Source organism: Dipodomys merriami, unplaced genomic scaffold, assembly GCF_024711535.1.
Source record: "Dipodomys merriami isolate MVZ:Mamm:240054 unplaced genomic scaffold, mDipMer1.0.p SCAF_114, whole genome shotgun sequence".
NCBI lineage: Eukaryota > Metazoa > Chordata > Mammalia > Rodentia > Heteromyidae > Dipodomys > Dipodomys merriami.
Window position 1 is genome coordinate 1,083,680 of NW_027202427.1, and position 16,659 is coordinate 1,100,338.

Consider the following 16,659-nt stretch of genomic DNA (forward strand, 5'->3'; position numbering starts at 1 on the left):
GGCAAGTGCTCTACCACTGAGCCACCTTCCCAGCCCATGCTTTGTCTTTTTAAGCTAGTAATCAAGTGGCATTTGTACTACTCTGATCAGGACCAGCCGGTTGGATCTGATCATTGTGGCAGTGATTCAGGGGACCAGAGCCGGACAAAGGCTCTGGCTGTGCCAGTAGAGACAGTGGGTGAATTTGAGAGATAGGAGAGGTGGAGCTTGCTGGACTCAGAACTGACTGGGTGGGTCAGGGAGAGGAGGAGACAAGAATCCAGACAAGAATGGAGAGAGGAGTTTGCTGTGGAGATAAGTAATAGAGCATTGTTGGGTTAGAGGTCTGGCTATTCCAGACCTCTGAAATTTACTTGGAAGTCAGTTGGCCTCTGTCATCCACCTTTACCCAGGGAATAATTGAAGGCCTTCCTCTCTCCTTCCCCCTCTCCCTAGCTTCCCATCTTTCTTCGGTGTTGGGAGGCCTAATGTGTAGTCCATGTGTCAGGGCTGACTGGGTGGGTCTTGGTCCTGCTCCAGCTCCAGAGCAGTCATCTCTGGGATGTTTTCACACCACCTTTGTCCAGGTCGCCTATCAGTCTGTGAGCACATGCTGCACGGAGGAAGTTGTCTTTCCTTGGGGAGTGAGGCATGCTGGGCCCTGGCAGTGCCATTGTAGATGTATCGTGGTCTTGTCACCATCACATTTTTTTTAAATTGTGAAAATACCATACAGAGGGATTACAATTACATGGGTAAGATAATGAGTACATTTCTTTTTTTTTTTTGGGGGGGGGGTCCGGTCATGGGGCCTGAACTCTGGGCCTGGGCGCTGTCCCTCAGCTCTTCAGCTCAAGGCTAGCACTCTACCACTTGGATATAGCGCCACTTCCGGCTTTTTTCTTTTTGCTTATGTGGTGCTGAGGAATCGAACCCAGGGCCTCAGGCATGCAAGGCAAGCGCTCTACCACTGAGCCACCTTCCCAGCCCCATGAGTACATTTCTTATCAAGCATTGTTGCCTCCTCCTTTGTTTCCCCTTCCCATCCCTTCTCATCCCCCCCCCCCAAGTTGTAAAGTTCATTTTTCGACATAACGATTTGTACATCTCATTGTTGCAATGGGTCTACCTGTATCCCTATTTAAACGATTTGTTTTCCCCTTCCCCTCCACAAATTATATCAACATCAAATACAGTGAAAGCAGGGGTTATACCGTGGGGCAGGGACATACAAAGCAACAAAGAAATCATCTTATAAATATGTTAGAAACAATTGCATGAAAGTAAAAACATTTGAATACTTATCTTGGGTTTCATTTCACCTAACATCAACTTATCTGGCCTTTTCTGCTTGTCTCAGACATATACTAGTTATTGCAAATAAGGGAAAGCATGGGACCTATGTTTCTTGGGGCCTGGCTTACTTCACTTAATATAATATAATGTTTTCACCACATTGTGTGGCCTCTTCCTGGCAGCAGGCCCTCTGTGCCCCAAGTGGCCTCAGCGCTTGGCCTGCTCAGTTCCTGTGTTGCCATTCTGGTCCCTCCTCTCAGCCTCTCCCCTGTCTTTTGCTTCATTATGTTGCAACTTTCAGGGCACTTCTGCCTCCTCTTCTGCCCTGTCAGCTTTGCTCCAGCCAGCCGCAGAGGTGGGGTCTGTACTCTGGGGCTGAGTCCCTGTGTGTTTTGGGATCCCACCTCCTTTGCCTTGTTGCATCTGTTGTTGCTGTCATCGGCCTTTCCTTCAATGTCCTCCATCTCTTCTCCCTCATGCCTGCCCTCTTCCCAGCTAGAGCTTCTCCCTCACTTCGGCCTTCACTTCCTTCCACTGCTCACGCAAACTGGCACTCTCCATTAGTCTCAGACCCCCCCCCCCCCATCCTCTCACTTCTTGGCCCCTCTGACTTTCCTGATGTTGCCCCTTCCCTTCCCTTCCTCTGCCTGCTTATTCTCTCACCCTTCCCCAGTTTTCTCCAAGCTGTGCACTACTCTGTTCTCAACGGTGGCCTCAAGGCTGTATGTGCCCGCCACCCCTGCTCTGGCTCCTGGGCTTCGTCTGCCCTGAGTGCCGTCCTCAGAGTCCGCAGTCAGAGGCTCAGCTCGTCACCTTCCCGCTAGACCTGCCATTCTCTCTCTGACTGATGGTGCCTGCTTCCCAGAGCAGGAGCCCGGGTGGCAATAGGTTATAGAGCTTCTGTGCCATGTGACTTGCTGCCCTGTGTTCCTTACCACACATAATGCCCAACTGGAGTTGGCCATTTCAGTCACAGAGACACTGTCTCCTGCGGAAGATACCCAGAAAGAGTTCCAGAATTCATCGGAGTGACATTTGAGAGCCCCTCTTCTGGGGACTAGGGATGTTGAAAGTGCCAAATGTGGAGGTGTTTGGAGTCAGAAGTGGTGGCCTGTTGCCAACCTGGGGGAGGAGAGAAGAGGAGAGGGGGTGGGAGGGCCTCTGGGAAGGCCGCCGGTGCCTCTGGGCTGAGGTTTCACACTAGCCAAGCAGGCGTGAGAACAGTGAGGGAGGAGAGGGCCTGCTCACGTGCAGGGAGCTGCAGCTGAGAGGGGGAGCACCAGGCAGCACTGGTTTCCTGGGCATCCAGTCAGAGCTGGGGGTGGCAGGGCTGGGAGCTGAGCGCTGAAGCTGGAAGCACGTGCAGCCCTGAGAGAGAAAGCAGGAGGGAAACTGCTGGAGCCGCGAGCTGGGAGCCGGGGGCAGGGGGTGGGGCGGGGCGGGGCGGGCCCGGGCGGGGGGAACGGACAGACAACAGGACGGCTTGGGCTTGTTAGGACTCTCAATAAATTCAAGTAAGCTTCATCTTGACTTAATGATGCTGATGCCTGGGAGGGAGTGGAAAGTGCTTTCTGTGCACTGGATTTACCAGTTTTTGTCTCGGGAGTCAGACAGGGTGGTGCACATCTCTAAGTCTAGCACTTTGGAGGCTGAGGCAGGAAGATGATGTTTTGAAGCCAGCCTGAGCTACTCGCAAGACTCCATCAAAAAAAAAAAAAAAAGAAAAAGAAATCCACTCATCTGTTTGTCATTACAAGGTGCACATCATCGACTAGTAGATGTGGCCTTTGAATCTGGCCTCGCACTCTGCTTTGATCTCAGCAATCCTTTCTAATTTCTACTATGTTGTAAAATATTCAGCCTGCAGAATGCAGAACTGGCACCTTCAAAGCTTACCAAAACAACAAAGAAGATCATCCAGTCCATGGGTTGGCAGGCTACACCTGTAGGCCTGACACTGCTGTTGGCTTCTCTTTTTAGTCAATGAATTGAGTCATTCTTTTTTCAAGGGTTATTAAAAAGGGAGAAGAAAATATGTCAGAAACTGCCTGTGACCTAGTGCCTTAGCTATTTCCTGTATAGGAAAAGCTTGCCAACCCCTGTCCCGCCTGACTGCTTGGCACAGGGGTCCTTGTGCAGCATTCCTCAGCAAACCCTAATCTAATAACATGCCTGAGTACTTTCTGATGGGAAGCTCACAATCTTTCTGATCAACTGTTTGGACAAACTATTAGTAATTTTTAAACCGTGCTGAAATTTGTCTTCCTCTGCATCATGTATCCATTGGCCCCTACTGGGAGAAGAGACACTTTGTGTCGACATTCACTGAACCACTAATACATGCTAGGCCCTCTGCTCAGTGGTGGAGAAGGGTGGAGAAGACATGGTTGTTGCAGTAACCCCAGATATTATTTATTTCTTGGGACCAAAGCAGTTGGGCTGGAAGTATTCTGTCTCTCATTCTGTCTTCTTGCCATTGGGATAGGACTTTTTCTGTAATTATTTTACTTATTTCCGTATTGTTGTCCCATATATAAAATGCAGAATTAAAAAGGCTAGAAAGCCATGCAGTGAGAATAACTCCGACCCCTCCCCACCCATTCTCGAGAGGCAGTGCTGCCACTTGTTTCCTGTGGGGATTAATGTTCAAAAACACCAACCAAAGTTTAGGTCCACTTGGGCAGGCACTTTAGTACCCATTCATTCAGTGATGTTTCCTGAGCCCCCACACATCAAGTCATCAGTGGTGACTCAGTTTCATTTTCTTAAAGGTTTGAAGTTGACACCAGGGTTGGGTGGCGACGCAGCCCCAGGAGGGTTGTATTACTCAGCCACTACCTGCCTTTCCTCTTGATTGTTTTTACTACCACTGGGATCTTGTTCCTTGTGGTGTCAGTTCGCATCCAAAGCCTGTCCCTTTCAGCAGGAAGTTATGTCGTACCACCTTGTTTGACTCGGGCTCCTGCATGTGATGGAGATATTTGAAGTGACACTGACCCACATTTGCACTGTGTAGGCATCAGTTTCATTTCTTGAATATGTCTGAATTCAGGGTTGAGATGTGATAGATCCTCTTAGCTTTCCAAGGTAAGCGGAGGCCAAGGCTGATCTGCACCATCCAAGGTTGTACAGGTTGGACTTCCTTTTCAGGAAGAAGAGATGTTTGGATCTAGAAGAATTACAAGTAAATGATTGTATCCAGGACTTGGTTCTCCCAGATTCCCTTCTTACCATTAAGGACCAAGGACTATACTAATGGGACCTAGAATTCAGGTTCCTCAGTGACATGTTTCTTCTATATGATTCTCTGTAGATGTTTCTAGCAATTTTCTCATCACATTGCTGCTATGGTTAAAGACTTCTCTGTTTTCTTAGCCTGTAAACAGCAATCCCCAGCCATATCCTCTGGTGATATCCTCTTGTGAAAGAGACTGTTCTGTTCAGTTTTGCAAAGGCCAGAAAACATTTGAAGAATGTGCCTTTTATGCAGACGCCTTTCTTAGCTTGCCTCTCTCTCTGCCAGTCACCATCATCTTTTTTGGTACTTATACTTTCACAGCTTTATTAAAGTGTAACTGATGTTACAGTGGTCTCCTACCTTCCAAGTGGGTGTCCTGAGTCACTTTCCCCCAGCCTATTAAAGTGCTACAGAGTTTTTCTCTTTGTCTCTAGGATTCCCTGGCCTTGGTAAAATTCCATCTTGATGTGCTCAGCAGTTCATCAAAAATTATAATGAAAATAGGTTACATCTGACCTTTAAGGCAAGTTGTGGATGAGTAATGTTGCATTTGATGCTCCCTCATACAGAGGCCTTTACCACCATCGTTGCTGGGTTGATTTTCTTCCACAATGGATGATTGCTCTGCCGTCATGAAAGCTATAACTTTTTTTTTTTTTTTTGCTTTTTGCCTATTTGTGTTGACTGTGCTGGAAAGGAGGTTAGCATGCAGATTATGCAAATGGTTAGCTATTTATTAGCTGTGTGGGGCTGATGGACAGAATAAAGGTCCTGAAAAGTGGCTTGTCTCATTGAGGCAGAAGAGCACAGAGTTGTGAGAGGGGGGTTTACATTGGATGTGGTTTAGAGATGAGGTCTGCAAAAGTGATAGGGGCCGAAGATAGACATGAAGGTAGCACTAGTGTTACTGGGACTGCTGGACTGCCTCCACCCCAGCAGGAAGAGTAGGTGGGGCCCATGCGCCTCATTTTTAAGACGCCTTGAATTAGCCAGATGTGGTGCCTGCCTTTAAGCCCAGCACACCAGAGGACTGCTGGTCTGAGGCTGTGTGAATGTGTGGCAGGAGCCCTCCTCAGAGCCTTTGGTCAGGCCAAGTCTGGTAGGACATGCTATAAACCACTCCAAGGCAGTGGAAAATTTTGGGGACAGCAGTGTGCTGTCCTTTGTGATCAATGAGGCTTGTCAATTGTATAGAGAAAAATTTAATTATTATCATTCCCGCTTGTTCCCCCGCCCTCCCCTCCCCCGAGTTTGTTAGGCCCCCATTGTGAATTTTCCATTCATTCACAATGGGACTTCTGGTGCCAACGCATATTGTTAATGTGTAGAACATACTCAGCCTGTGGGATGCAGCCGCCTATGAGGAAAGCAATAGCAAGTGACCTGCCCCCCAAACTTGCTGGAACATAGGCAGTCCCTCCCTGTGGTGACCCTGCCTTGGCAGATTGTTCTCTCCTCAGCAGTTTCCTACCAAATTACATTTTAGAGAGCCACCCCTGAGCTCCTTCAGATAGCCTTCCGATAGCGCAGCCCCATGGCAGTGCCAGCCCTTCCTGATGACTTGTGATGTCCTGACAGCCTGGCACTTTGAGAAGTGTTTCTTTGGGCTGTCCTGGTTTACCATCCATGATTTCCTTCCTTGTTTGTCTGACTGGTTCTGTTTCTTCTTACTCCTCTCCCCTCTTCCCTCTCCCCACTTCCCCGCCTCCTTCCCCCACTGCCTGCTCTAGGACTTCACTGGGCTGTGGTTTTTCTTCCTCCCAGTAACTCTTGTTATTGTTGTTCCTAATAATTGAATTATAATTCACTTAATTGTTTAGATGAATAGATTCACTGTGATACATGTACTTACAATGTTTTGATCATATCTACCTTTTTTTTTTGGTTGGTCGTGGGGCTTGAACTCTGGGCCTGGGCACTGTCCCTCAGCTCTTCAGCTCAAGGCTAGCGCTCTACCACTTGAGCCACAGCGCCACTTCCAGTGTCTGAGTGGTTTATTGTAAACAAGTGTCTCATGGACTTTCCTGCCTCAGCTGGCTTTGAACCTCCATCCTCAGATCTCAGCCTCCTGAGTAGCTAGGATTACAGGCATGAGCCACTGGCACCCGGGATATCTACCTTTCTTACAACCTTCTATCCTTCCCTGTCTTCCTGCTGCCCTAGTCCCTAGTTGTCCCTCTGCTCCTTTCAGGCTGTTATTCTAGCTTCCACGTGGTGTTATCTTTGTGTCTGGCTTGCTTTACTCTAGTTCAAGCCATTTTAATTATCTTTGTGTCTGGCTTGCTTTACTATAGTTCAAGCTGCTTTAAAGCAGTTGACAACTCATTCCTTTTTATGGCTGAGTAACATACCATTGTGTACATATACCATATTTCCTTTATCCATTCATCTGTTGAATAGATAACAACTCCTGGGGTACTCCTAGTACTGACTATTGTCAGTACTACTATAATAATTATGGTGTGCAGGTGTCTATTCTGTATTCTGACCTTGATTTGGTCAGTTTATACCCAGGTGTGGTACAGCTGAAGCATGTGGTAGTTCTATTATTAGTTTTTTGAGGAAGCTCCTTACTGTTTTCCACATTAATTAAACTAATCTATATTACTATCAATAATGTATAAGGGTTTCTTCCTTCCTCATATTCTTATCAATGTTTGTTATTTTTGTTTTGTTTTTTATTTTTATTTATTTTTGTCAGTCATGGGGTTGAACTCTGGGCCTGGGCCCTGTCCCTCTGCTCTTCAGCTCAAGGCAAGCACTCTACCCCTTGAGCCACAGCACCACTTCCAGTTTTCTGGTGGTTTATTGGAGATAAGAATCTCATGGACTTTTCCTGCCCAGGCTGGCTTTGAACCATGATCCTCAGATCTCAGCCTCCTGAGTAGTTAGGATTACAGGCATGAGCCGCCAATGCCCAGCTTGTTTTATTTTATTTTATTATTATGTTTTTTTGGGTCCGGTTGTGGGGGCTGAACTCTGTGCCTGGGTGCTGTCCCTCAGCTCTTCAGCTCAAGGCTAGTGCTCTACCACTTGAGCCACAGCACCACTTCCAGCTTTTTTCTTTTTGCTTATGTGGTGCTGAGGAATTGAACCCAGGGCCTCAGGCATGCAAGGCAAGCTCTCTACCACTGAGCCACCTTCCCAGCCCATAGCTTGTTTTATTTTTATGATAACCATTCTCACTGGAATGAGATAGAATCTCAAAGTAGTGTTGTTTTGTGGTTCCTGCAATGTTAAAGATCCTCAGCATTTTTTCATAATTTTTGGCCATTTGTACTTGTTTTGAGAAGTATCTTTGAACATTTGTTGCTTTGATTACTTGTTCTTTTGTTGTTTTTTTTTGAGTTCTTAACATATTTGGGATATTAGTCTATTCTCAAATGAATAGCTGGCAAGATTTTCTCCCATTCTTTTCTCTGTCCATTATTTCCTTTCTGTGTAGAAGCATATTTTAATATGATACAATCCTGTATGTTAATTCTCAAGGATACAAACCAGATGATCATCTCAATAGATGCAGAATAAAACTTTAATAAAACTCCATATTTTCTCCTGATATGAATAAACTAGAAGTAGAAGGATAATAATTGAGATAAAGACTGTTTCACAGATCCATAGCTAAAACGATATTGAATGGGGAAAACTGAAGGTTTCCTCTAAAATCAGAAATGAGAAAAGGGTACCTGTTCGCATTCATATTCCATATACTTGAAATTTTAGCCAGAACATTCAGAAAAAAAAAAAGGAATATAAATGGGACAGGAAAAAGTCAAACCACACATGAATGCAGGTGATGATTCTGTATGTAGGAAACCCTGTAGATGCCACTGAAAGATTTTTAGAACTGATAAATTCTGCAAAGTAACTAGACACAAAATCAACATATAAAAATTATTAATTTTTGGGCTGGGAAGGTGGCTCAGTGGTAGAGCGCTTGCCTTGCCTGCATGAGGCCCTAGGTTCGATTCCTCAACACCACATAAGCAAAAAGAAAAAAGCTGGAAGTGGCACTGTGGCTCAAGTGGTAGAGCACTAGCCTTGAGCTGAAGAGCTGAGGGACAGTGCCCAAGCCCAGAGTTCAGGCCCCACGAACCCCCTCCCCCCCAAAAAATTATTAGTTTTCTTCTATGCCTATAATGAGCTTTCTCAGAGACATCCAGAAAATAATCCCATTCCTAATATCCTCAAAAAAAGGTCCTTAGGAATAAACCTAACCAAGGATGTGAAAGACCTTTGTAATAAAAAATACAAAACACTTAAAGAAATTGCAGACACTAGAAGATGGAAAGGCCTTCTATGTTCATGGATGAGCAGAATCAGTATTGTTAAAATGGTCATACCACTGCAGCCATCTTCAGATTCAGTACAATTCATGGCAAAATACCAGTGACATTCTTCACAAAACAAGAAAAATAACCCTAAAATTCATATGGATTGGATTAAGATGAGTAAAATCCTTGCAATCTCAGCATTTGGGAGGTTGAGACCAATTTGGACTACATAGTGAGACCAATGGCCCATGCCTGAACTTCTAGCTACTCAGGAGGCTGAGATCTCAGGGTTGCAGTTTTGAAGGTAGCCTGTTCAGGAAGGTCTATGAGACTTATCTCCAAGTAACTAGCAAAAAGCCAGAAATGGAGCTGACTCAGGTGGTAGAGTGCTAGCCTTGGGCAAAAGAAGCCAGAGACAGTGCCTAGGCCAAGTTCAAGCCTCAGAATAGAGACACACACGGGCACACGCACACACACACACACACTCATAAAGATTGAGTTAGTGTGCTCTATTCTGTTAAGAAATGTTGAGTAGGAGAAGCTCTTCGGTGGTTTTGTGGTGGCAGCAGACGGCAGGGAGCGCCCTCTAGTGTCACAGATACTGTACTGGCCTTGAGTTGTGGGATCCTTAGCCCCACAGCGTGGGGTATTACAGCTCTTGGGCCTCAGTGGTCAGGTCCTCCGCCCTGGACAGTGGTGGTTTTACAGGTTGACCTTTAATTATTGAGATCCTCAGACCTTAATATGTATGCAGATATTATTCTGGGATCTCAGATTAGGAGTCCTCAGTGTTTGACAGTGGCCTGGACCTGCAGTTTTTTTCTCCTCTATACCTCCAGTCCCTTTTTCTTTGGTGATACTGTGGTTTGAATTCGGGGCCTTGTACTGGTTAGATAGGCACTTCTACCCCTTGAGTCATGTCACTAGTCTTTATTTGCTTTATTTTTCAGGTGGGGTCTCATGTTTTGGTTAGTTTTTGTTTTTCGGCTGAGGGCTATTCTGAGAACTTCAGTCCCCCCTCTTTTGCCTCCCATGTATTACAGGTGGGTGCCATCACACAAAGCTTAATTTTTTTTTTTTTGTCATGGGGCTTGAACTCTGGGCCTGGGCGCTGTCCCTCAGCTCTTCAGCTCAAGGCAGGCACTCTGCCACTTGAGCCACAGTGCCACTTTCGGTTTTCTGGTGGTTCATTGGAGATAAGAGTCTCCCGGACTTTTCTGCCTGCGCTGGCTTTGAACCACAATCCTCAGATCTCAGCCTCCTGAGTAGCTAGGATTACAGGCATGAGCCACGGGCGCCCGGCTTCCAAGCTTAATTTTGAGAAAGGGTCTCACTAACTTTTTGTTCAGACTAGACTTAAACTGAGATCCTCCCAATTAACAAACACTGAAACTTTTTCACTTTATTCATGTGCTTTTAGTAGAAATAGGCTTATTAGTAAGACTCATGTATTTACTCTTGAAGTTTTCTGAATTTCTCAACCCTTACTTTACTAGGTTTTTACAAAACACTTTCCTAACAAACATGAAGAAACCAGATTAAACACTTTGACTGCAGTTACTATCAAAGCACATTGTACCTTGTTAAAGTGCTGCATACTGGGTAATTCCTGATAAATTATGCCTTTTATCACAGTCAAGACACATTTGTACCTTTTCAAATTAGAGACTTTTATTATAAGTTGCATAAAGAATACTAAATACAGTATCTTCCATTTGTAGGAAATGTAGCTATTTTGTAAGACATGGCCTGGCCTTGAAGAAGTTTGATGAAGCCTACTTTTATATAAATTTGTTAGTTAGCTAAAATGTTATTTTAAAATATGCCAAAAGATATTATAATCCTTTTTAACTGAATCAGCCTAAAAAAAAACCTGTTCTTGTAATCTTCATTTTAAAGTTATTTCTTCAGGATTCTGATTAAATGAATGTACCACATCCCATAGTTAGCAGGGCATGCTGGGTACTTCTGTCTTCCACAATAGGTTATGACATGACAGAATTAGATGGGTATATCATTTAAAAAAGATATTTTAGATCATTCAAAGTCACTAAAGGGGTTTATAAAGTTTTCACAAGGTGAAGAAGCCTGGTAAGTTACGATTACTGTATTAGCTTTTATATTTGAATTTCTGTATGTAGAAGGTGAGATTTTTCAGTACCGAGTTCTTTGTGTTTTTAAATTTATGCAGGAATGATGTTAAATAAATCAAATTACAGTATATAAGAAGTCTTTGTTGGTATTACGAAATAAATTATAAGTACAAAATATTGAAAATATAGATGGTTAATTGCCTGAAAATTGATAGTTGGATTTTCATTTTAAAAGTTGAAGGTTTTATTTCTCTCTCTCTCTCTCTCTTTCTCTCTCTCTCATTCTCTCTCTTACACACACACACACACACACACACACACACACACACACACACACACACACACACACACACACACACACACACACACACATTTTTGGTTGTTCATGGGACCTGGACTCAGGGCCTGGGCACTGTCCCCCAGCTCTTCAATTCAAGATGAGTACTCTACCACTTGAGCCACAGCACCACTTCCAGCCTTTTCTGCTATGTGGTGCTGAGGAATTGAACCTAGGGCCTCATGCATGCAAGGCAAGCACTCTACTACTGAGCCACCTTCCCAGCCCTAGGAAACATATTTTAGCACTCATCCTGACCATTGTCTGACCTAGTTTTTAAAAAGTTAATCCTCAGCGTTGAAAATTTTTCTTTTTAAATGTTGCCCATATAAAAATCAGCCTCTAGAAGGTAATTAGTTCATAACAGACTTTAATTCAAATGTTTTAAGAGTTAGCTGATGTTATAAAATTAGTTTTTCAGCTTATGAAATGTGTAAGACATTTCTTTCTGTTTTCTATCCTCCACGACTATCTGAAAGTGGAGGAAAACCCAGTATCAATGTAGAATTGCATAGCTAAGTATAGAAGAAGAAGGAAATCAACTTGATCTGAGACAGAAAACTAAGTATGTATTGCCTGACATTGAGTGAATGAGAGGTACCAGCGTGGGGACGCAGGGCTATCTCACCTGCCATGGCTAGATGTCAGGCCAATGTTTACGTATTCAGTATGTGAGAGGCTAAACAAAATTCCCCACAACAGACACATAACGAGGGCACAGGCATAAACATCTCTGACAAATATGATTGTTACAGAGTTTATTTTAATTTTTCCCTTGGCAAAGGAAGTAGTAGGATGTTGAATGTGCTATGCTAATTGAAAGCTACTGGCACAGTTAGAAATAGCCTGAATGAAATAATGCTTAGCCTGACTCCAGTGGACTGCAGATCCCCACCCGTGGGTGCTTCTCACAGGGGGTCTATGCAGCCGGAGGAAGTTAGTCTATGCATGCATGATCCCTGGAATGCCCAAATTCCCTGGATGATTGAAGGAGAGAAAGGCAGCATTTGAATTTCTATTGTGGTATAAAATACAAAATCCCTGTGCTTTTAAAAGGTAATGAACTTTAAAAGAAGTGGGGCCCCACGGGAGATGGGGAGACATTTACCCTGCCTTTCCTTCTTTAGCTGGGTGCTGACCTGTTGATGAAGATTTCCAGCCTCCAGGATCTATGTATTTTTAGCTGGTTGCACTGTGGATTTTACACTTGTAGCGTTCCCTAGGAACACACGGGATGCTGACAGTCTCTGAGACATGGTTGTCTCAAAAGAGTATCATCATGCACCATTAGACTGACAAGAAAGGAAGACAGATGCACAGGAGGTAGGCCAGGGCTGGAGCATAGTTGAGTGCTTGCCTGACATACTGAAGGCTCTGTGTTCACTCCCAGTGCCAAAACAAACAGTTAAGGCCAGAAAGAGCCTTTTTGTAAGTATTTAAAACTCATTTGTGTCATAAGGAGACTTAATGTTGACAGCACAGCAAATTACCCAAGATGAATTTCAAAGTTGTGTCTTAAGTGAAACAGCCACTAATTGTGTAATTCCACTTATATAAGGAATCTGAGCTTATCATACTTGATAGAGACGGACAGCAGAATGGTGGGTGCCGGGCTGGGGGTAAGGGGAATGCAGGTCGCTGTCTAAAGGGACAGCTCTCGTTTTACAGATTGGAAGCATCTGGAGATCTGTCTCCAACACTGAGAATGTACTTCCTGCCACTGAGCTATATACTTCAAAATGATCAAGAGGCTAGATTATGTGTTGAGTGTTGTTTGTTTGAGCTAAGCTGTGTTACAAATATTCTTTCCTCTCCAGGCTTTCCTACATTTTCTTGTGTTCTTGCAGCAGACAAGTCAGAGTAACAGCCATGGGGGACCCTGGCCTCTCCAAGCTGCAGTTTGCCCCCTTCAGTAGTGCCTTGGATGTTGGCTTCTGGCATGAGCTGACCCAGAGGAAGCTGAATGAGTATCGGCTGGACGAAGCTCCCAGGGACATTAAGGGTTATTACTACAATGGTAGGTGGCCTTAGACTGTGTCCTCCATCATCTGTGATCCCCTGTTCTTCATTGTGGTACCGGCTTTCATTCATTCATTCATTCTTTTTTCAATACTGGAGATGAAGTCCAGGCCTCGCTAGACAAGCACTCTACCACTGAGCCCCACCACCAGCTGTCAGCTTTCCTCTAGAAGGGGACGCCCATGAGGGGTATCCCCCTCAGGGGACCCTGAGCTCTTTACTAGTTTTTTGTTCTCATTTCTGACATTGTTTCCTTCTTGACTTTTTTGTGTGCGTGCTGGTGCTGGGGTTTGAATTTGGGGCCTAGGTGCTGTCCCTTAGCATTTTTGCTCAAGGATGGCTCTCTGCCACCTGAGCCATCGCTCCACTTCCAGCTTTTTGTGGTTAATTGGAAATAAGAGTCTCATGGACTTTCCTACCCAGGCTGGCTTCTAACCACTGTCCTCAGATCTCAGGCTCCCAAGATCTGAGCCAGGATTACCGATGTGAGGCCACTACCACCCCCACTCCCCTTCCTTCTCTTCCCCCCCCCCCCCCCCCCCGCCTTCCTGACTTTTGACCCAGATTAATTGTTTTTACATTTCCCATCTAACAGGGAAAAGGGAAGGAGTAGTTAAAATCAAGTTATTAATCCAATAGTGATTACTTAGCTTACTGTGGAGGAGATTAGAAATCCCCCCCCCCCCCCACACACACACACCCAGGAATCTTTTTTATACTTTAGGCAGGTCACGACCTGTGCTATAGCCTGTCACATTCTGCCATTGTCTGTACAGACAGGTGTCAGCTATGCACATAGAGAAGCAGGAATGAGTGGGACACAGGGTGTAAATACAAAAGAGGAAAACTGTTCACAGACATTTTTGCTGTGAATTCTGTTTTTCTGATTTGCTACTAAAAATGTGATCGTGCTTTTATCCAGGGGATTCTGCTGGGCTGCCAGCTCGCTTAACGTTGGAGTTCAGTGCTTTTGACATGTGAGTATTGGTTTATTTGGGATCTAAAGTAAAGAACACTTTTAGGAAGGAAGGAGGGAAAATTGATTTAAATCCATTGATATATGCATGGAAATGCCTCAGTGAAATCCCCCCTGTATAACTCATACCAAAACGTGGGTGGGAGATAAGGAACCCTGCTTGCTCTGGATGAGGAGTGAGCATTTGCTCCCCGGGGACCGCGGGAGAAGCTAGCAAGGCATTGGGGAGCAGAGCTGGGGTCTCCCATCGAGACAACTGCCAACTAGGCCTATCCAGTTCCTTTTTTCCATAGGAAAAAAAATACTTTTCAGAACTCTCAATCAGTTTCTGATTGAGAGTTAGGTAATATTCTCCTATTTGGTTATATTTAATATTTTATTAGTGTATGTGTGTGTGTTATTGGAGTTTGAATCAGGCCTCACCCTAGCGAGGCAAATGCTCTACCTCTTGGACCATGCCCTCAGCCCATTTTATTTTTCATACAGGATCTGACCTCTGCCTTAAGTATCTGGGGAATTGGTATATAGCACCATGCCTGCCTGTCTTGTCACCTCTGATTCCTCCTTTAGCTGCCTGTACATGAGCTTCAGTCAGTAAACATTGATTAGGTCACATCTGCATATGACCCACTGTGCAAGGCACCCTGGAGACTACAAAGGAATATGACACACACACATCCTTGAAGAAACTTTTTTATCCACTTGGGAGCTCTGAGAGTTTCTGGAGGAGAGTTATTTTTTGCATACTTAATTTCATAGTCATTTTCATAAATGTATTCCTTCCATACCTGTCAGTTATGATTTTTTTCTTTCCTTTTCAGAGCACCCTGTAGGTCAAAATGTAACATAGCTGGCTCAAGGTCAGACCCGCTAAATTTAGAAAACAGTAGTGAGAAAAATTTAAATGTACCTGGAAGCATTTTTGAAGTGCAGTCTGGGTTGCTAGGGGTTATGTCATCTTCTACAGGGACAGAGACCAGGAGGGACACATCTTGAGGAAAGGATGCGCTGGGCTTCTCCGTGTGGAATTTGAGTGCCAGTGTTCACTGGAAATGTCGGAGACCCAGAACAAAGGGTGAGGGCAAGACTTGATCAGGGCTTTATCCGGATAGAGACCATGAGGCTGGAGGAGGGAAAAGAATAGAACATTAGAAAGATGAAGTACAGGAGCAGTGAGTAGGCTTGCTCAGTGGAGAAAAAGGACGCTGAGCTGGCCTAGGATATGGATTGTTAGAGAGGAGCCAGAGGAGGAACTGTTTTTAGAAAAGTCACCAGAGTCAGAGTTCAATGTAAAGGTTATTGGATTTGGTGACTAATGTATTTGGGTCCGTGTGGATTTACTATCATGAAAGAGTTGAATTATACTGTGTTGGGGTTGATTGAGAGCTGAAGGATTGCAGATATAGTGAGATTCACTTCTGCCTTCTGTACTTGGCACTCCCAGGACATGGGCCTCCTGTGGGTAGAGTTCTTATGAACGACCGCCTGGCTGTAGAATATGGCAGCAGTCAGGTGGCTAGGCCCTAATGGCAGTGGTCAGTTAGTAGAACTTGTATCATAGTTCAGGTAATGTGTCCCTAGATTTTCTCAAAATATTGACACATTTTGTTCCTTTATTGCAAAACTTAGAAGAAGTATAATATTAATTCAGAATAGTGCTGATCTTTTTTTTAATCTCTAAAGAGTAGTGCTGGTATTCTTTTCCCCCTTCCAGGCTGTCCAGCTCCATCATAAATTCCTTGTGATCAATTGTCAAAACAAATTAAGTCCTACTAATCTCCTGTTTTGGCCAACACTGCCTTGCTTTTGCAGTAGTTATGAGGTAATGGAGAAATATATAAGCACTAAATTGTCTATGGAGGGCAGGAGGACCCTTGGCCATAAAGGGAGCACTGGCCATCTGGACTTTGTATGAGCTTTGTGGGTAGCTCATCTCGGCCCCACTCCATCCTGATACTAGACTGAGATTCTATTTATGTTAGAGGATTTCAGTCGTTTTATTCTTGGAAACATTAATTAGGAAAACGCAGTGAAGTTTGATTGTACTACAAAATGAATAACCCAGAAATTCCTGCTGCAGACCATCTCTGGCCCTGCAGCTGTGATCGTCAGACAGGTTTCTGGGTCTCCTACACATGTCTGCCCTCTTAGCCACAAAATCCCTTGGTTTGCAGACAGCAGCAGAGTGGGGAGTAGGGAATGATCTCCAGTGCTGTGAAATAGCTCTGGGTGTGAAGTATCAGACCTGATGACCTAGGGTGAAATACCTGTGCTTCCTTAATCAGTCCTGTTCCTTTCCCTCATGTGAGCTGTGTCTTCTGTTGTTTCTTCTTGAGTTAAGGTCTGATTTTGTAGCTTTGTTGAGGAACTTTAATGAGATGCTCAGAATACAGGAGTTACTGTCATGGTTTTTATTGTTGTGTATCTATATGTGTTTGTAGAGAAAA

At 44.4% G+C, this 16,659-nt stretch overlaps 1 protein-coding gene across 4 annotated transcripts in view; it reads left to right on the forward strand.

Annotated features, from left to right (window-relative positions):
- Nucleotides 1-16,659, forward strand: part of LOC138822707 (ubiquitin-like modifier-activating enzyme ATG7) — a 179,198-nt gene that overhangs the window by 3,700 nt on the left and 158,839 nt on the right. The window contains exons 2-3 of one of the 4 annotated variants that reach the window (XM_070015571.1): nucleotides 13,065-13,234; nucleotides 14,159-14,213. In XM_070015571.1, coding sequence (XP_069871672.1) covers nucleotides 13,087-13,234; nucleotides 14,159-14,213 — 203 coding nt within the window. In that variant the 5' untranslated portion in view covers nucleotides 13,065-13,086. Of the gene's footprint in view, nucleotides 1-13,034; nucleotides 13,235-14,158; nucleotides 14,214-15,261; nucleotides 15,288-16,659 lie in introns of those variants that run through there. The other 3 variants (XM_070015572.1, XM_070015573.1, XM_070015575.1) reach the window with 3 other exon arrangements.